Source organism: Colias eurytheme, chromosome 6, assembly GCF_061535395.1.
Source record: "Colias eurytheme isolate Ceu_HAF_F1 chromosome 6, ilColEury1 Martin Lab GWU primary, whole genome shotgun sequence".
NCBI classification, from domain to species: Eukaryota; Metazoa; Arthropoda; class Insecta; order Lepidoptera; family Pieridae; genus Colias; species Colias eurytheme.
The window spans coordinates 6,557,363-6,578,664 of record NC_142985.1 but is presented as its reverse complement, the minus strand read 5'-3'; the positions used below and the strand labels follow the sequence as shown (position 1 = coordinate 6,578,664).

At 32.3% G+C, this 21,302-nt stretch overlaps 4 protein-coding genes across 6 annotated transcripts; 1 reads left to right on the top strand and 3 right to left on the bottom strand.

Moving 5' to 3' along the window:
- Window positions 1–450: 450 nt before the first annotated feature.
- Rap2l (Ras-associated protein 2-like) lies at window positions 451–2,089 on the bottom strand. The gene has a single exon (XM_090102769.1). It carries the CDS (start codon window positions 1,739–1,741, stop codon window positions 1,196–1,198), a length of 546 nt encoding a protein of 181 aa, XP_089958895.1. The 5' UTR covers window positions 1,742–2,089; the 3' UTR covers window positions 451–1,195.
- Window positions 2,090–2,549: 460 nt separating this feature from the next.
- Window positions 2,550–13,216, top strand: scramb1 (phospholipid scramblase 1). The gene is made up of 6 exons (XM_090102768.1): window positions 2,550–2,824; window positions 3,795–4,115; window positions 5,711–5,976; window positions 6,109–6,333; window positions 8,188–8,349; window positions 11,877–13,216. Exons 2-6 carry the CDS (start codon window positions 3,800–3,802, stop codon window positions 11,934–11,936), a joined length of 1,029 nt encoding a protein of 342 aa, XP_089958894.1. The 5' UTR covers window positions 2,550–2,824; window positions 3,795–3,799; the 3' UTR covers window positions 11,937–13,216.
- A 33-nt stretch (window positions 13,217–13,249) lies between these two features.
- LOC149907718 (uncharacterized) lies at window positions 13,250–16,620 on the bottom strand. Its single transcript, XM_090102764.1, has 3 exons — window positions 15,764–16,620; window positions 14,621–15,449; window positions 13,250–13,532 (listed from the first exon to the last, which is right to left on the bottom strand). Exons 1-3 carry the CDS (start codon window positions 15,913–15,915, stop codon window positions 13,317–13,319), a joined length of 1,197 nt encoding a protein of 398 aa, XP_089958890.1. The 5' UTR covers window positions 15,916–16,620; the 3' UTR covers window positions 13,250–13,316.
- Window positions 16,621–16,743: 123 nt separating this feature from the next.
- Window positions 16,744–21,302, bottom strand: LOC149907717 (regulator of microtubule dynamics protein 1-like). 3 transcript variants are annotated; one of them, XM_090102765.1, is made up of 5 exons: window positions 21,082–21,302; window positions 20,341–20,533; window positions 19,984–20,172; window positions 17,369–17,623; window positions 16,744–17,124 (listed from the first exon to the last, which is right to left on the bottom strand). In XM_090102765.1, the coding sequence occupies exons 2-5, from the start codon at window positions 20,440–20,442 to the stop codon at window positions 16,768–16,770; spliced, it is 903 nt and encodes a 300-aa protein (XP_089958891.1). In that variant the 5' UTR covers window positions 20,443–20,533; window positions 21,082–21,302; the 3' UTR covers window positions 16,744–16,767. The 3 variants fall into 3 exon arrangements, with proteins under 3 accessions (XP_089958891.1, XP_089958892.1, XP_089958893.1); XM_090102766.1 differs by lacking the exon at window positions 21,082–21,302 and adding an exon at window positions 20,721–20,978; XM_090102767.1 differs by lacking the exon at window positions 20,341–20,533.

The window sequence follows — 21,302 nt, the reverse complement described above, 5'->3', positions numbered from 1 at the left end:
CCCGATCGGGCCGAGACACAATAGATTTTCTATTGTGTCTGTGATCCGAGGACTGACGGATTAAATCATATTATATCAAAAATATTTTGTTTCTAATATTAACTAAAACATTGCAAACTATAACATGAAGCTAAAATTTTTGTTTAAAATAGATATTATACAGACAAGAAAATCAAAAAGCCAATTACAGTTCTGGCGTTAACTCTTTGTTAATTATTGCATATCTCATGATGATGCATAGTTAAATTTAAAAAATATATATAATCAAAATAAACAAACAAGATCAAAGGCACACTAGAAATAGCAGAGCATAGCAATTGTAATAAATGCATACCTATGCATATATACAAGACATACAAACAGGACAAAACCTCACCTTTGTGCTAGAAATATGCTCCTTAGTAACGTAAAAAAGGTTACCTTGTAATTCCATGAATAAAACTTCACATATTAATCTCCCACTTAAAACTTTTATTATAGATATTTTGTTATATGTATTATCACAAATCCTGGTAGATTTTTAAAACACAATCACGCCTCGACAAATCATAAGTCTGTATTTCCTTGATTATTGATTTCTCATATAAACATAATTTACACAATAAAACACAATTTGCATATGACTTAGGTGTAAAACGCTTACTCATTGCACTTCACTCTACACAATCATATAAGATTATTGCATATTTGGATGGCTTTTTATTCCCTAAAACCATCCTTGTCCTTTCACATTATAATCTCATGAAATTATATATATGTACAAAGTTGACTTACATTAATTTACAATACATTATTATTGTTGCTTACAATGACAACTGTTGCAACATGTTTCTTTGTTTTCAGAAAGGAAAATTAAGCTATTTTGATTCTGAACCTTTAATAATACATGTAAAAAAATTCCCTTTAAATGATGTTTTGTTTTGATTCCACATGATAATGGTTATTGCGGGAGTATCTACCAGTACTAAAGTATGAAAATATAAGATAAAGCACCTCGATTGGACAATGGTATGTATCAAAGATATTAACAACTTGATATGACGCACATCGCGATCGCTAAGGGTCCAGCGATGGGGGCCGGCGCGCCGCCGCCCAGGCTGCCCTGGAGGCGAACAGCCGTCGGGCCAAGGAGAATACACTTCCACCTCGCCCTTGCAGTCTTACGAGAAATAAATGCCACATTACACTCTAATTATTAAAGCACTGTACAACAACAATAAGTTTTCTTTTCTTTTTCAGGACTAACGTTCATTTCACGCACGATTTCCGCGAACATTTCGTTGACATTGGTGCGGCTTTTAGCAGAAGCCTCAACAAACGGGCAGCCCCACATCTGAGCTAGAGCAGACCCCTCGGCTTGTGACACTTCGCGCTGGTGTTCCAAATCCGCTTTGTTACCGACTAACAATATAGGCACGCGCTCAGAACCCTTCACTCGCGTAATCAATTCCTTCATTGGTTTAATATCTTGGAACGTCTGGTGATTTGTTAACGAATACACTACTACAAATCCTTGGCCATTCTTTATATACAGATCTCGCATAGACGCGAATTGTTCAGTGCCAGCAGTATCCAAAATTTCTAAAACACATGGAGAATTGTCTACTTCAATTTCTTTCCTATAGAAATCTTCTATTGTGGGGTCATACTTTTCCATGAAACATCCGCTCACAAACTGCACGGTTAAAGCACTCTTCCCGACCCCACCCGAACCCAACACAACTACTTTGAATTCGCGCATTATTATATTGCAAAAATAACACTTTCCAGTCTTCTTACGACGTTTAAAAACGTATTCCCACTTTGTGCTATAAAAATGTCATTGCTATGTTGGTTTATGACTCACTCGGATGTGATCACTGAGGAACGTTCACGTAGAGAATGATAACTAAATGATAAACAGCGACGCCATTTTAGTTTGATGAGTAACAAAACATCTGTGTTTGCATCGCGACACTCGATTTTCAGTTATTCACTTTACTACACCCGAAGCTATAAACGCGGAAGCAACATCTATTCAACTGAATCGCTGAGTGCTGGAATTGGCAGCAGCAGCAGGTTGGTCAATGCACTCAATTGCAATGGTTTGATTGGTGAATGGAGTTTAGTCCAAACCGGATGGCAATGTTGCAATATATAAAAAAATATTGGTACATTATTATTCTTCAGAATCTAAGCTATATTTTGATTTGATATTATTAAAATAAATTATTTCTATAGTAACCTGAATTCAACAGTATCTCATATGGATTTTATAATTTGGCTAAAGTGGCCGAATAGTCATTTGCAAACAAATAAAATAATGACTTTGGTTTAAAAAACCTAAGGAAAATAGGAATATTTTTGAAGAAGATAAAGAGAAATGATATAATAAGTATGAAAAGAAAATTATTTTATTGTCGTGACTTCTTTATTATTTTAAACTGTGATTTTAAAACCTTAATAAAGCTTCTTAATATTTACAAATGAATTCAGACACTATATTATTTATCTGTGTTCTCATATAACTGTCAAATTGACATTTTCCATGGCTGCTGATAGCTGTCATAAATTTGTTTTTTTATATAAAATTATTATTGTTATAATAAGATTTTTCAGCGTGAGTAAAAATAAATTATGAACATCGTTATTTTCAGACTTTAGATGTTGGTATACTTAGATGAAAAAAACGGAATAGGTATTTGAATGACATGATTTCTATTGCTCGGTATTCAGTTTAGAAATCCTAAAGAGGCAAAGACCGACTATAATTTGCGATTCTCTAACTCGTATCCAGAGCGAGTTTTTGCGAGATTTCTATAAATATTGGTAGTCAGGCACTCAGGTATGTTCTCATTCTATTTATGTTTTATACAAATATATACCTACGCTTTATATCCTCACATTATATTTCTAAATATGTAGTAATTTTATGCATAAATTATTCAATTAAAAATATTCCGGTAAAGTTGTAATTTGTTGTTTATACAAGAAACTTTGTACGGAAAATTTTTTGAAAGTAATAAAAAATAGGCAAAGTTTTGCGATACATATTTTATTTCCTCAAATAAAATTGTAGTTTTTTAAGATACCTAGTACCCATTATTTCGTAATTAATTAAATACTCGATGTACCTACTGTTTGTACCTACTCTATCAATGGTGATTATTTCATAACAGTATGCTAAAATTGGTCTCCACTCTAGTTGTATAGAAGTTAAAATTACATCAAGTAACTTATGTCTTATTGTTAATAAAGTGCCACAATCACAGTTTAATTTAATTTGAAGACAAAAAAAAATCTTCATAATATTAGTAAAAATTAAAATATTAATTAGAGTTATTTACTAATAAGAATTTAAGTAAATAACTAATTAATATTTTAAAATTCAAATAACTAAAAAAAAAAAGATGGATTGCACTCCGAGAGTGCCGGCAGAAGTGAAAACTTGATTATTAACGTTGAGCATGTTTGATATTTTGGAATGGTATCTGTCTTACGCTTTTTCGAATCAGGTCACGTGTTCTGACGCGAGTTTAAGATTTTATACCCATTACAGGAAAAGAGCTCAACGCCGCTAGAGAAGTTTTCACTTCAATAACAGCTATAGCATAATATTCTATTGAGGAAAATATATAAAACTATGATTTGACTTGTGTTTGCGCTAAACCCTTTAAATGACAACTCATAAGGAAAGGATTGTAAATTTATTGAGTAACAATACCATTAAATTATAGTTAGAATATAATACTTACTGTACATATTGCACAATACATAAAAAATAATGTGAGACTAAAATATAGATTAATTTTCAGACAATATGTCGCACAAACCAACACCATACAGTCCAAATTTTCCTGCTAGTCAGGGTTATGCCCCGCCAGCAGGAGGACAGAAACCAAATGAGAGCTACCCCATGAATCCTCAAGTGGGATACCCTGGACCACCACCTTCCCTGCCACCTGGCGCTCAGCCATTACCTGGCATGCAGCATGGGTTTCAGCCAGGATTCCAACCTGGCTTCCAACAAGGTTATCAGCCTGGATTTCAACATGCATATGCTCCTGGCTACCCACATCCACAGCAAGGATATCCAGCTCCTATTGTTCAGCAACCAGGGCCTGCACAAGCTCCAGGTAAAAATATTGATTTAAACAAATCTAATATCTAATCTAATATATTACATATATTATAAAGGCGAAAGTTTGTAAGGATGTATGGATGTTTGTTACTCTTTCACGTAAAAACTACTGAACCGATTACAATGAAATTTAGCACACATATAGAGGGTAACTTGGATTAACACATAGTATAGTTTTTATCCCGGAAATCCCACGGGAACGGGAACTATGCGGGTTTTCCTTTGCAAACGCGGGCGAAGCCACGGGCGGAAATCTAGTTAAGTTAATAATTACATGATACTTTAGTTGTAAAAGAATGCAAGTGTGGCATAGAGGGATAATGTCAGCCTTCTCTTCAATTAGTTGGGTATGTATTAGTTTATTACTGTTCCCAAGAAAAGATGTAAAAACACATAGCTGGCTTATAAGAAGTATTTTCTATAGAAGCAAATTAATTCCAGATCCTTAAATCAATTGTTGAGTAAACTAATAACTAAATTGTCATTCTAACAAAATTAAGAAATAAACGATATGTATTAACTAGGTATTTCTCTAAAATAGTTCTAAATTGCATGTAAATTTCCATATCATGAGAAATCCATAATGAACACTTTCTCTTAAACATTATTTCACACACATTACTATTCAGTAATTTGTATGTCATTGAGTGATAAAACTACTGTAATTATAGATTATTTCTGGCTGCTAAAAATAGTTAATAATGATGATTAATTAAATAAATAAGCATATTTCAGTAACATTATTGGCAATTGTTCAATCTTACTTATATCATAAGTTGTATTTAAGGTAATTACTCTTTAAAGATAATGATGTTTACCAAGTACAATTTCAAGGCATGCACTTGATAGGTAACATAATAGCATTATAGTTCATTAAAGTATAGATAGCAGTACTGCTTTTTGTTGCAAACAAATAAAATTAATTTCTCAATTATTTGAAAAATGTGTATTAATTTTTAATAATGCAAATCTTCAAAAATAGTGAGAAAAATAATTTTGATATACTTTTTGAAGAAACACAAGAGAAAGTTAAGAAGCCAGTGATTAACTCAAAGTTTAAACGATTGTTTACCTTAAAACATAAAAGGTTAACGAATTTAAAAGATAAACATGTACTTGTGGAAACATTCAATATTCCCAATGTGAAACGGACATTTCATCGTTTGTATAAAGTAGTGTTTAAATCTAGTGAAAATAAATATGAAAAGTTTTTGTCTGAGGATGAAATAAGGTTCCAGTATCCTTTAATTGATACTAAAACAGTGGTGGAGGGCATATAATTTATTGGCATTAATACCTATTTATATATTTTGTATAAAATATATTGAAATAATGATATTATGAAGGTTTTGTTTGTGTTATGGGTTCTGTTGACTGTTGTGTTGTAATTCATATAAATGTAAGTATTTATAACGATATGAACGATAAATGTTTATTTAGTGATAAAATATCATCATCTTCGATTCCATATTTGCTCATAGATACATATGTATGTGTATTGAACTTTGGAACAGCATGAACCTATATGTACATACTTTCGACATGATCATGAGTTGCTTCTAACGGTCAATATGCGCAAATGATTTTCAGGTGGTTGGATGAGTATTCCGCAAGGGCTAAGCAACTGTCCGCCGGGCTTGGAATACCTTTCTATGATTGATCAGCTGCTTATCCATCAAAAGGTGGAGCTATTGGAAGCTTTTGTTGGTTTCGAAACAAATAATAAGTACACGATAAAGAACGCGATTGGGCAGAAGGTGTATTACGCTATTGAAGACAATGATTGCTGCACCAGGAACTGCTGCGGACCGATGCGTCCTTTCGATATGAAGATCATGGATAACTTCCGTAATGAGGTAACTGCATGAAATTTTAATGACCACTGTCGCTATAATTTTCCTTATTTTTAAATTAATTACTGAAACTTTTCAAATCGATCAACCCGTCTTTTTTTTGTATATTAATTTTGTAACAAAATAAATTTCCAGGTGATACACCTAAACCGTCCGCTCGCCTGTGACTCATGCTGGTGCCCATGTTGGTTGCAAAGCATGGAGGTATCCTCTCCCCCCGGCACCGTGGTGGGCACCATAGAACAGGAGTGGTCTATTTGTAAACCGTGCTATGTGGTTAAGAATACCATGGGCGAAGTGGTACTGAGAATTAAGGGACCCGTTTGTACGTTCTCGATCTGTGGCGATGTCGAGTTTAATGTGAGTATGCTTGTTAATTTTTGATTGAATTTAATTGGTCTACACTACTGGTGTTTTAATGGTGACAAAAATGGTAGGAATTCTTGGAGAATTTTAAATAGGCGACTCGTTATTGTACTTATTTTGCGCTGTAATTCATATAATATTCAGTTTTTAAATCAATTGTTGAGTAGTCAATTTATGCCCACCTGAAGACCCCGGCTTTTGAAAGCATTTCATCATTCATCATTTATCTATAGGGCCACTAAATCAGCAGTGAATTTTTAATTACTATAAATGTTTACTTTCAAGTTTTAATGAGCATGAATGAAGAATAAAGTTTTAACTTTTTTTAATGCTCTGATAGCAGTACTACTTACAGTAATTTATAATTATTTATAGGTTTGATATGAAATAAATTTACGTCAATGTAATATAATCTAGCAAGTAACTGGCAACTTAGAGATATCATTGTACAGTCATAATTTAATTTATATTTATATGAATTATTGCATCATATTATTGGAACCTAGTTTAAAATGAATACGTAGATGTATTCCATTGAATCCTGACGCATAAATTGAAACTTAAACCATGTTTACACCAATTATGTATTAATTACACTGTTACAGTTGTGTTTGAAATATTTTCGTCTAGATAAATTAAATTGCCATTTTATACAACCGTAATCTTCGAAATGGTGGGGATTATAATATTATAACACTAAAATATAGCTGGCATGATGAGAGAAAAATATATCCTGTTGTAATTACAAACAATAAATTAATGTAGTTACTAATTAATCAATAGTAGGTACTATAGAGTACCAAGCCCATATTTGTGTCTGTGTATTTTAAATAACAAAATAAAATACAATATATTTAAAAAGAAAACCTTCATCATTATACCCTCTTAAGTATGTAATTACATAGTGGGCGTTAGAATAACTATAGTCTACACCTTCTCTCCTTGAATTAATTACATTTGTTATTTCATTATAGTTATTGGAATTGTTATTTATTTTTTGCAATAGATAAATGCTGACCTAATAATTAACAACAAGATAAAGTGCAGTGTTTATTTAAAACTAAGTTTATGTATTTATTTATCGTGATAATATTACAGAGTTGCATAGGGGTTATTGTAATTAATATTATACCGAAGTTACTAGAATTGTTTGAATATTTTCTGAAATAAACAAAAAGCCCGGTAAAATAACGATAAATTTTATCAACTAAGATTTTATTTCACGCAATATTTTATACTAGATTTCCGCCCGCGGCTTCGCCCGCGTTTGCAAAGGAAAACCCGCATAGTTCCCATTCCCGTGGGATTTCCGGGATAAAAACTATCCTATGTGTTAATCCAAGTTACCCTCCATATGTGTGCTAAATTTCATTGTAATCGGTTCAGTAGTTTTTACGTGAAAGAGTAACAAACATCCATACATCCATACATCCTTACAAACTTTCGCCTTTATAATATATATTAGATTAGATTATTTATGTTCTCTTTATTTAAAGTAAAATTGAATGAAAGAAAGCGATGTAGCGTTTGAATGAAATATTATGATAATAACATTTCGAATTTGTTCAAAAACCATTTGGATGGGTTAATACATTATTAATTTATTACACAGGGTGTAATCGTTAAGTGTGCACAAGAGATTATTCCGTAACTATTGCAGATATCAAAAATCAAATAATCGCCTGTGCACACTTAACGATTACACCCTGTATATTATATTCGTAAAAACGAAAATTATTTTTTATTCCTACCCCAAAAAGCCCATATGACCGAGAGTAACATATTGTGTCCTGCACTTTGACATTAATTGTACTACGTTAATATTTTCATATTTTTTAATTATTTTAGATATACTCGAAAGACGGTGAGACCAAAGTTGGAAAAATCACCAAGCAATGGTCCGGTTTGGCTCGGGAAGCATTCACAGATTCCGACTACTTTGGAATCACTTTCCCCATGGATTTGGATGTCAGGATAAAAGCCGTTTTGTTGGGAGCATGCTTTTTAATTGTAAGTTATATTTCTTATTTGTATTTCGTAACAAAAACAATTTTTATTTAAATTTACACGAATTCTTTAACTATTTATTATTTTCGAAGGTTGCCTGGGAGAGCTGGCTTAGAACCATAAGGCCGCCATTTGTACATTTAAATCAATTAAGATATTTATAAAGTAAGATAGTACATTGGGTTTAGTACAATAAAGAATAAATTAATAAATAAAATATAAATAGTTAGCTCAAAAAAGTACGTATATTTTTTCGAGACTAAGCGAAAACTTCTGATTAATGGTTGGCGGTAATTTAATGAAGTACAAATTGGAGCGAGTAAAATTCAATTGCTATTACATATTTAATTAGGTACCCATTAGTATAAAAATATCTCACACACTTTCTGATAACATTGCTAATGAATGTAACATTAGAATGATGATTTTAAGTATCTAAAAAAGCTCCTTAATAGGTTTTATCTTGTTAATATGAACATTAGTTGATTAAATAATCTACTAGTATTAAAGGTGAAACTATTCTAGTGCAATTTAACGGGCTTATACTGTTAATGCGATCTATGAGAGCCAGTAGTTAGTACTAGCTACAACCAGAGGCGGCTCGTGACAAAATTTTATGGGTGTTCACTTGAAATAAAACACTGAAAATACATGGTGTAAAGCAGTACATTTATCAAAAAAATTACTTATAAAGGAAATACATACATACGTCTTTCTTTTTGGTGTGCAAAAATATCTAGGTATAACTAAAGCGACAAGACATTCGTAAATGTCTGTTGTTGCTTTCATCACAACCACACAACCACGGTGTTTTCACATAATATTGTTCGGATTTAAACACACGCGTTTTCGTTTTTGTCGTACATTTTTGCGTTAGGTCAAGTTCAGGCCGTGGCAGTCCCTTAGCTTTCAATTCAAGCCGAATTTGTAACGTTTTAACACACTTTTTAATGAACGCCACATTATGTATGTGAGACTAGTGGTCCGCCCCGGCTTCGCCCGTGGTCATAATTCGCCAATTGTACTTAGTGTAAGTTATATTTAAGTGTTTGTATTTCTTGTTTTGTTATTTTTAAGTGCAATAAAGTATTTATAAATAAAATAAATAAATATATAATTGTTCATTTTCACACTCACTAGTAATACTGATAACTACAGACTATTTCAACACGTATCTTATGATTTTAATTAGAAAATTCCCGAATTTGCATTCGCGCGCGTGCATTGAAGTTGACTCGAGAGTCGAGTTTTTTTGTTTATAATATAGAGAGCTGTCCTGTGTACGGGCGCCCAGGCGCGCGGGCGCGGCGGTAAAAACGAACCAGCAACGTTTGCGGGAGCGGCGCTCCGAATTTTGCTATTTTTCCATAGAAAATCTTCTGTTTCACGCGCGCAGGGCACTGGCAAACCCTCTCTTTCACTCCTATTGGATTTCGTATTAGGAAATGTACTAAATATTTTTTCATTGGAGCGCAATCGTGAGCGCTCCGCTTCGCGCGTTACTGTATAATTCAGGTGTATGGAATGATGGAATGATGGATATATTCATTGGTATTGACAGTAGTTTTTTACGATTACGATTGATTTTAAATAGTAATAATTAATATTAATAATGAAATTAAGGAGTATGATTTTATTATAATTATTTATGGGAGTTCACTGCACCAGCGCTCCTTAGGGCGAGCCGCCTCTGGCTACAACTGCCCGTGTTGTCCCTCGCGTGGTACCTACTTACCTGCCCGTGAAAAAAGTAGATGTTTGTCTACAGTTGGATATAGGCCTCCCCAGTAGATTTCTAGAACTTTTCCTGCGTAAACCTCAATCTCATGGAAATTCTGGGCTAATAATACAAAATCTGATAAACAGAGAGACATACAAAAAAAATTAATAAGTGTGCTTATGTTTTATTTCGAATTTTAACTAAGTATACCTATTTGAGACAACATTTAGGTACCGGTCAAATGTGGCTACTTGACCACATTTTTTTACTTTTTCTTAGCTAACTTATTTATATTAAACTTTTATTAACATTTTATGATTTGTTCATGTCATGAATGATTTCATCATTCACTTTTACTAGGTATTTCTTTAAGATATATTGAATCTGACATTATTTACAAATAAACGTAATACAGGTCAAGTTGACACTGATGTGGTATCTTGACCTTGCACATCAGTTTTCATAGGTAGATGCTTAACATTCTTGTTTTAGGCTAAGTTGCTATTACTTTTTAAGTCTTCGACTTTTTAAATATTGCAGCCCGAAGCTTTACAATAAACTGTTAGGCTCTGGCTACCTGGTCAAGTTGCCACGGGATTTGTAATGATTTCATACATGTCGGATAGGGTTGTCACAAACAAGACACAAATTTTAATGAACTATTTATTTATTAAACTAAATTTAATACATATGTATATGTATATTACTTAATGCTTATAGGTATTTATTAATAGGTAAGGAAACATTTATTTTTCATTAGAAATATGCTAAATCGTTGTCATCAAAGAGAGTATAAGTATCTGGATTGTCCGAAATTTGCAGCAAATTTATTGATTTTACTATGCAAAACTCGAAACAGATAAAAAAAGGAAAAAATGCAGTCACGTTATTTTTTGTGTCAACCCTAGGCGTAGGTCAAGTTGCCACGCAGCGGTCAATGGCAACTTGACCTAACCTGAGGCATCAATGCCCAAGCAAATACTTCGACAGATGAGCCTAAAGTTGGATAGTTCCCACTGTAAAATCAATCTCTAGGGTTTATTACACAACATATCAAAACTGTACTCACCTGAGATGTGCAGTTTAAGCTCTACAAACATAATAATACTGACACCGGCAAAAGATCCTTAGTCACAGTCACACTTCGATACGTTATATTGCGAGAACCAACAGCGTTACCGCTTTAAAATTAAAATATGTTGCCAATTAATATTTTAAAAACCTACCAACATCGATACGTTAGGTCAATTTGCTTTCAATTCTACAAAATTTGATATTTTGTTGTTAAACGGAAGGTGTGGTCAAGTTGCCAAGTAAAGGTCAAGTAGCCACATTTGACGGTACTTTGAAACTCAAATTTTTCTTGGTCGGTGGTGGGAACGTGACTCACCTAAGAAATCACGCGTGCCGTCATTTTATTTTTCAAGGCTATTCAATATATTATGTACATCAAATAAAATACTATCGAGACCAGAATCATCTTATTTATTCAGCTGTATATATGACGTAAATGGCCAAAATGTAGGAGAGTTCTTTTTAAATTGTTACTTGGATGGCTGCCACCTGTAACACATTATCTATAGATATAATATTTAAAACCGAAAGTTACTCATCACAGAATCTGAAAAAGTGCTGAACGTATTAAGATGAAATTTAGTCTGTAATTGTTAGCAGGTTAGCGCTTAGGTTTTGCAATAGGGCTGCATTAAAACATCTAGGGTTGTCGATAGTTTATGTTATGAAAATTCTACATCAACTCAAGTTACGGAAAACCTACTATAGCTTTTTAAAAATTTTTCTTTATTTCCAGGACTTCATGTTCTTCGAAAAGACAGGAAACCATGAATCCGACAGACCTGGCATGCTTTAAAATTTAAATATGTATTCGACTTTAACTCAAAATGTTATGATATTCTAGAAGTATATTATAATTATTTTGTAATAAATTCGCTTTTGATGTATTACGCAATGATATAATAATCAAATTGTAACCACATATTTTAAGGAAAATGGAGGTTTATAATGAGTTCTGCTTGTATAAGTTAAAGTACCATAAGTGTAAGAGCATTTATATTTTTATTTGATTTTTTTTAATACTTTTGCAAAGTGTCTTTGCTACATTTGAATCCTATTTTTACAATTTTTTTTTATGAATTTAGATATAATTTAATAAGCACAAAACTTTAATATGTAGTTATTAATATTATATAGATTTTGTACGCATTTGTAATATATACTCCTGTATCCAATAAGTAAAATTATGAAACTGCTTTATTATTGTATTCTGTATAGGAATCTCACATTTTGTTGATATGTGTAATAATTGTAAACACGCTTAACGATCGAGTCACCTTCAGAAAATATTCTGTGAATAAAAACAATTAAAAATTCAGAACTAATAATATGAAACGGTGGTTATTGTTAAACAGTATTAACAATAGCGTAATCAACAACAAAATGAAAATTATCACATTGTTTTCTTAATGTTAATGTATTTCAGTACATAATAGGGACCTGTTTAGGCACTTGCTGATAGTCTAATTTCAAACTAATTATTTTTAATGACATTATAATATATGAAGCTATAAGTTAAAAAAAAAAGATCATATTATCAGGAAGCCATGAAACCGGCTCTATATATTTTTAAAGTAGAAATGTTTACTCATTATAACTTGCCATAATAGTCCGTCAGGTAATATAAATTTGGCCAATATAATATATTCTGCTACTATTATTTATATTTGCAATAATCTCCAAACTTATAATGCAATGTTTTCAAGATTGATTTGAGTTATTTCAGTGATATTCGATTTTTAGAATTGGAGTGTTGTACTCATCATTCCTTCATACTACCTACATATTTTTTATTTATTAGTTAAAGTAACAAAACCATTTCATATTTAATTGAGCTTGAAAGTATTGAATGTAGCCAACTATAAAAAATTTCTAGTCTTTTACTGTTTATATTTCTATAAAAATACAATCTCATGTTTATTGATATATGATTTTATTTTATTGGTGCTAATGAATAATCTCTTATGATGTTATAATTATGTAAAATATAAGTCGGCAAATATATTTATGTATGCATTTTATTTTAGAATTTTCTATGTTATACTGTGTGAATTACACATTTTTCGTAAATAAATAAAATAATACATATTCCTTGTTTTATTTAATTACTTTATTTTTATTTTATTTTATTCTCAAATCATTCAAAATTCATAAATATCAAGTCTTGTAAAATATTTTAAAGATTTTTAAATGCAGGTTCTTGTGTGCAAACAGAGACTTCGGCCTGGTGCAGAGATAGATCAGCAAAACTATCTTGAAATGTTGGCACAGGTTTCGATATACGGTTCATTTCTCTATGGTCATGCTTGATTACAAATGATTTAGGTAATGCAGTAGCAACTTTTTCAGCCCATGGACTCTTTGGCATCTTCTCCTTGCTGGGCAGGTTAATCTGAAGTTGTACATACATACATAATTGTGAGTGCTATTGTAAGATAGTAGTGGTATATAAAAATTACTACACTAGTGATGATTCCAATAATCTCTATGATAAAGGCGAGTCAGTACATGACGTTTAATTTTGATAGTTTAATTTTGGACATTTTCACATAATTTCTATTGATAGAATATAATTATTAATCCATACTAATATTATAAATGCGAAAGTAACTCTGTCTGTCTGTCTGTTACTCAATCACGCCTTAACTACTGAACCAATTTGCATGAAATTTGGTATAGAGATATTTTGATACCCGAGAAAGGACATAGGATAGGTTTTATCCCGGAAATCCTACGGGAACGGGTTTTTCTTTGAAAACGCGGGCGAAGCCGCGGGCGGTAAGCTAGTATTTAATAAATTCATAATAGGGGCATTTCACGCGAAGTGGACACAGATTTCAGGGCCAGGTTTCAGATTTCGGTTATATTTTAGTATGTTACACCTGTATATATGCTCGGTATGTATACGCAATCGGTATACATACCGAGGTCGATACTCGGTATGTAGGCGCTAGTATGGGAATATTGCCGCGCTTCGCCATTATAATACATGTAGCTTCTAAACTCCTGCGTTGACCACTCTAGAACTTTGCATGAAGTTTAAACATATATAAAGCCATTTATTTAATGATCTTAAAAAAATTAAAAATACGCAAAGTTTGTAAAAAATGACAAAGAAAAATATTTTTTTATTTTTCTAAGGAATTTAAATATTAATTCGAAATTCGAAATATGAGGATAAAAAGTTTATTTAATGGGGTATATTATTCAGTCATCAATTTATTTAAAAATTACTTTTCTTGAACTGATAATTACATTCAAAGTCCCCCATACCTCGCGCTTACTGACATCTTCAAAGACCTGTATTTTGAAAACTAAGCTTCTAAATGCAAAAATTTTTCGTATACATACAGAGGCTATATACAGGTGTAACATATTAATATATAACCGAAATCTGAAACCTGACCCTGAAATCTGTAACCGCTTCGCGTGAAATGCCCCAATAACAAAATATGATGATTTTTAAGTTGACATACATACCACTTTAGTTTTCTTAGCACTTTTATATGCAACTGGTGTTAAAATAACATTCTCTTTGTTATTACTTTTAGGTTCTAAATTTGCCTTAATTGGTTTGGGTATATGTGATGAACCAATCAATGGTTTCTTTGGACACACATCTTTGACAAGAGGCACTTGAGATTTCTTTATGTAGGAAGCCACTGGACTAATTATGTGATCATATGCATTGAATTTGTGAATTGTCTTTTTATTAGTATTTTTATTGTGTAGGTCCAATTGTTTTCTTCCTTTTATTGTAGTAGATGGTGTCTTATATAATGGTGTTCTTAATTGACCAGTCTTTTTACTACTGCTGTTCTGCTGTTGTGAGCTTGGCTCTGGTTTCATTTCCATTTTACACAGTTTGTCAGAAGATGCAATAAGTTCTTCCTTCAGACATTCTGTGACAGTATTTGTTTCCTGCTTTACTATGAGATCTGAATCCGGATCTGTTTCAATATTTATCTCTGGTAACAAATCAGTAGGAGAAGTATTAACATAGCAATGATTGACTGGTATTTTCTTCACAATATCCAATGTATTATCTAATTCTTCTTTTTTAGGTGACGTAAATAAGTTTGCCACCATTTTCTCTAGCTTTATAAAACTATCCTCAGGGGAGTTATCATCCCGAATTGAACATGTTTCTATTTGAGAAATATCAGGATTAGAGATGCGTCTGGTATTTGTATCATTGTTTAATATAAACTCATTTTCTCTTTCGGAAATTATATCAGGTTCAGAGTGCACTTCAATAATTTTGATACTGCTAGTAGTTTTATCAGTGTCCATAGTGGTTTCATCAAACCTAGAATAAATGTTTGATGCATAAAATAAAGACAAATATACATATCGTTAGTAGCCACAATAACAGAGCTATAATTTTTTGAATCTAGCATTATAATTTAAAGAAAAAAGAATAAAAATTAGATAATTTCAATTAAGTACTTCACTATTCCTTCGTTTATTTATTTTTCAAAAGAAACAATACACTCCTGACCGGTTTTGTGGTTCTTTAAATGGTTCTTTAAACGGATAGTTTTCATACAACTTCTTAACATTTTGTATGTATTATAGAAATAGAAAATATTCAAATATCTTATGAAGTACAGTAATACTCACGAAATTGTTTTACGAAAAGGGCGCATAAAAATACGTTTTTTCACTTCTTCCAAGCACATTTTTCCAATAAATACCTCATCTTCAGAATCATTTTCATTTGTATACATTTCGTTCTTCATCTGATCACCAGCCTCCAATCTCAAATTATCCATTTTTATTAAATTAAGTTATAAAATTAATAATACAACGAGTTAGTCTTTTAGTTCTTTAATAATATATCTAATATTCGCCGTCAATAGAATTTAATGACTAAAAAAGCTCATTAAAGTAAGGTACATAAACATAATACTTTTAAAATTGAATGCATCAGTTCTTAGATTCAAATTCAAATTTCAAATAGAAAAACAGCTGTTAATGTTAAATGTCAACTTGACTGATACTATTTTTTGTCTATGGACAGGAAATACAAAGCGGCCTATTCAATGTTCGACTTTGTCATAGACTACACAACTACAAACTTAGCACGAGTCTGCAACGTAAATCAAATGAGTAATATTTGTGTAGTAGGTACGATTCAAACTTAATTGCGGTTCAGGTTAGGTGCAGGAGCGAGTGCGGGTGCGCACTGGTCCCTTAACGTCCTGCTAAATGCTAATACCTAAAATTGTTTTCTGCGCATCGGATCGTACGATGTTCCGAGCCGCCATGCCATTAAGTTTGAATCGTACTTATAACCATAGGGCGTATTCAGAAAGAAAGCTTGAAACTTATAAGCGCTTATCGGCGCTTGTCATGTTCATATATTTTCCTGCGGGGGTTACCAGCGCTGACAAGCACCGATAACCGCTTATAAGTTTCAAGCTTTCTTTCTGAATACGCCCTTAGCTTGTAACAATTAAACTTACTTAAGGAACGTTTCTCTACATAAATTGAACTTATTTAAAAGAACTCTAGTAAAAAATAAATCAAGATCAAAAAAATGAAAGTCGGTTCTAACGACGTAGTTTCTGTTTGGAATTTTTAGTACAGTAAAAAAACGCTTTATTTAAAAGGTAGATTAAATTTTATTTCCGTTTAATTTTCTTTAATAATTCTGTCGCTTCTTTGTTAGCATGATGGTCATCATTTGATTTTGCTGGATAACTTGCTGCTAATTTTAAGTAATACTTGGCTTGATCTTCTTTCTTTAACTTTAGATAACAACTTCCCAATCTAAGTAAATTAATACTATAGAATCTTGGCTGTGCTTCCTCGGCTTTTAAGAAATATTCAAGTGCATCTTCGTAAGTCGAATGAGGTAATGCCGCAAATAATGTTTCGGCGGTTTTGCGCTGATGCCACGGCACCTCTGTTACTTGATAACACCATTCGCCTAACATATGCAGTAGCGTTGCATCATTTGGATTTAATTTTATAGCCAACTATAATTAAATTAAAAAAAGGTGAATATTAATTCAATTTATAAATTATAATATTATGTAGTATTTGGAAATTATTTGTGAGTGGGTTTTGAATTATAAAAATATTCATGAGATGGTCCGTGAATGTACACTATAACTTGCTATTTTACTGAGTATAGAGCTAAGTATTTTCTTAATCAAATCTCATTCAAAAAACAGTAACTATATGAATGTTTGTTACTTTTAAAAATTTTTTAAAACTTACTTCCATATGTTTTCTAACATTTCCCAGTTCTTCTATTCTCCTTTTTAAACCATCATTGGAACTTTTTATATCTAGTATTAAAGCATACCACTTTTGCACGGCAAAATTATCCCAATGCGTATCTAATTCTTTAGCAATTATATTATAAGCCTTTGTTATAAGTTCACATTTGTACTCTTGATTATATTTTGGAAGTTTTGCCATATTGTATAAAACACGGCATAAGCGCCATTTTATTTCTATATCATCCTGTTTCTGTAATAAATTATGTTTTTTTTTTAAGACATAGACAGTATAGACTATAGTACAGATCGCGCGGCGAGTGTTTGGCTTTGACCTTCAGGTGGAGGGGATTACTGCGCAACGCACACAATACTTTTCCCCGCCCCGCACTCCGCCCGTTGATACTCAATTTCTGATTTCTCGATCTGTAGGTACGATTCAAACTTAATGGCGGCTCGGAACATCGTACGATCCGATGCGCAGAAAACAATTTTAGATAGGTACTGGTTAAACCACAGGTTAAACTTTAAAGGGACTGCGCACTGCGCACCCGCACTCGCACCTGCACCTTCTTCCGAACCGCCATTAAGTTTGAATCGTAAACTGTACCTACGTACTATAATTATTGGTATGTAAATAATTCCTGAGATTATACTTTATATATATTTTGTATTCTAAGATTGCCCTTAAGCTATTATGTTATAAGTAGGTACTTAATAAAAAGTGTAGATATGTTAATAACATTCAACATTTCGAGAGGAGTACGTCGAAATCACCTGCAAGTATAATAAATAACCTACTGTAAGAATGCCATCCATTGACGTTCATAGCACTTGCTAAGTTGCTCTGTATTTATAGTACCACAGACTAATAATAATATACTACGTATACAAATAGTACCTAGGGGCGTATTCAGAAAGAAAGCTTGAAACTTATAAGCGCTTATCGGCGCTTGTCATGTTCATATATTTTCCTGCGCGGGTTACCAGCACTGACAGGAAAATATATGAACATGACAAGCGCCGATAAGCGCTTATAAGTTTCAAGCTTTCTTTCTGAATACGCCCTTAGGTACGATCAAGAGTCAAGACGTACGATAGTAGGTGCCACAGTACATATTATATAGGTGCCTTCTGCTGTTTTTGAAGATCGAACGTTATGTTGGTAACTACTACCTTTTTACTTAAGAAAAAGAAACAGCATTTTAATTGCAATAATCAATATCAATTGGTACGGGAGCCAGGAACAGATTTTATGACCAAGTTCCTCTCAAGCGGTAATTAGTAAAATGCATCAAAGTATAGTATTATGAAGCCTCGTGAACGTCAGCTGGAGCTCGGTTGGGGGGAAGAGCGGTTGTAGCCTCCCGTATCAGCTGACGGTTTTTCCACCAAGATACAGCCAGCTGACCTATATATTTATCCACAGTTACATATAAGCTATCATCAGGTAAATTTTTGTTTGAGAGGAAATCACGGAAAATAAATTTATCTTTAAGTTTAACTTTCATGTTCGAGACACCAGCTGACGTATAATATGTTGTAACCAGCTGATTATTTTTTTTCGTTGAGATATTGGGTTAGCTACAATTTGACAAATTTTTAGCTGAGAGGAAATGAATGAATGAATTTTTTTTCCTACGTGCGTGGGAGGCTACAACCGCTCACCCCCCCCAACCGAGCGCCAACTGACGTACACGAGGCTTTATAATACTATACTCTGAGGCGTCTGACGAATTATCTCTTGAGAGGAAATAATTAACCAAATTTGCACCTGGCTCCCGTACCAAATTGCGTAAATACAAGAAATTACCTAGTTTTTAGAGATCTTTAGCAGTCGCGTTGATGGGCATTTTTATGGACTAAGCTATTTCAAATTTTTGAAGGTATTTGATATTTAGCATTTTAGCATTCAAATGCTAAAATTTTCTCACAGTTGTGGGTAGTTTCTGCACTTCTCCATATTTAAACTGTGGCAAAGAGTACTATAATAATACGGAACTGTGGTAAAACTCACCCGTAAAAGTATTTAGGTATAATATTTTAACCAGTATTTATAATTTAATTGCACAGATACCTATAGATTTGCTATCAACTATATTTCTTTAAGAGCCGATTTTTCAATCCTTGGTTAAAATTTATCCGTCCAGAAAAAGTATTACACGAACATAATATTAAAATGTCACCTGTAAACTGTCAAATATGGACAATTAGAATACATTTTTGAAATGGTAGTTTAATACGTTATTCGATGAATAAGTTTTAACCAAGGATTGAAAAATCAGCCCTTACACAATTAAATAACTGATACCAGTACCACAATTTATATCTATCTAGTTATACTAATATGTATTATAAAGCTGAAGTTCGTTTGTTTGTTTGAACGCGCTAATCTCGGGAACTATTGGTCCGATTTGAAAAATTCTTTCGGTGTTAGAAAGCCCATTTATCGAGGAAAGCTATATAGGCTATATATCATCACGCTTACACCAACAGGAGCGGAGCCAGGCGGGTGAAACCGCGGGGCACATCTAGTCATAAATGAAGCAATAACCCAACACCATTAATTGTTGATCACTATAAAGCTTACATATCATATTAATTATGCTTTACCTCATAGCCACACAAAATTTTATGACATTCTTCATATTTTCCCGACTCAAATAAACGATCTGCAACCTCAATTACAGATGGTGTCAAATCGACTTTGGTTTCAGGAGATAGTTTTAATTTTGTAGGCCAAATAAACATAACAACCAAAGGCTTATAGAATGTTTTAATTGAATAATTAGCATGTTTAACCTGTAACAATATTTAATATTACTAAATATAAGAAAACTAATAGGCACCTATCATATTTACTTTACAGTTTCACCAAATATAAAATTAGCTATTTTTTAAAGTTTTTTAAATATATCTGTATTCCAAATTTTTTTATAATAATTATTTGTTAATATTTGTACTACTTGCCGTTTCCATTAACTGCTTAAATTTATATGTTCTGCTATTTTGTAGAATTGATCTATAGAAAAAACTTTCCCAAATGTATTTATTAACAAATTGTAGCCTCATTTTATTTAAATCTGTATATGTACTATTTTTATATAATTTTTCTTTATAAGAAGACACACATCACATAACCTTTTTCAGTCCTTACTGAAAACTAGATACCTTAATAAAAATAATTTAAACATTATTTACACAAGGTTAACAATAGCATGTAATTAAAGAGTTAAATAACTATTGAAATTTGTGCTATATGTGCAAACAATAAAATTTAGTCTATATTATATAAAAATGAATAGCAAAATAGGTATGTTGGAAAGCGCACAACTCGAGAACGGCTGTACCTTTTTCATTCTTTTTTTATAATATTCCTTGAAGTATGGGGATGGTTTTTAAACTATTGCATAGCTTCTATCGCGGGCTTGAGCGCGGGGACCGAATCGAGAAATTCCGTAACGAAAAAACCTCACGCTCCCCACTCCGACGGGCTCGGAGGTGTGGCTTGAAGGCATGTTATGCAATAGCTTTACGGCGGCAGTCCCCGAGTGCCACACGTCTTTTTATGAAGAAAAAACATAAACTACAGTTGATGTTTTTTCTCATGTTAATTACATAACATACATAATTACTTACAAAATAAGTACTACTTTTTTATTATACTCTGTTTACATTAATAAATAGAGTATGAACAAAAAAAATACATACAATCCATTATCCAACATAGAATCTGTTTGTTTTGTTTGAAGTCGGTTTTAAATAATGTAACTTATCCACACTTAACTTAAAAATACAAGAATTTGCAATTTACTTTACACATTGTAATAAAATGTCCATAAGCTTTTGGTGTAGGTAACTAAAAATCTGAGTAAAGTGCAATTTATAAAACATTCAGAAATAGATTTCTGAAATCTGAGCCCCTACTATTA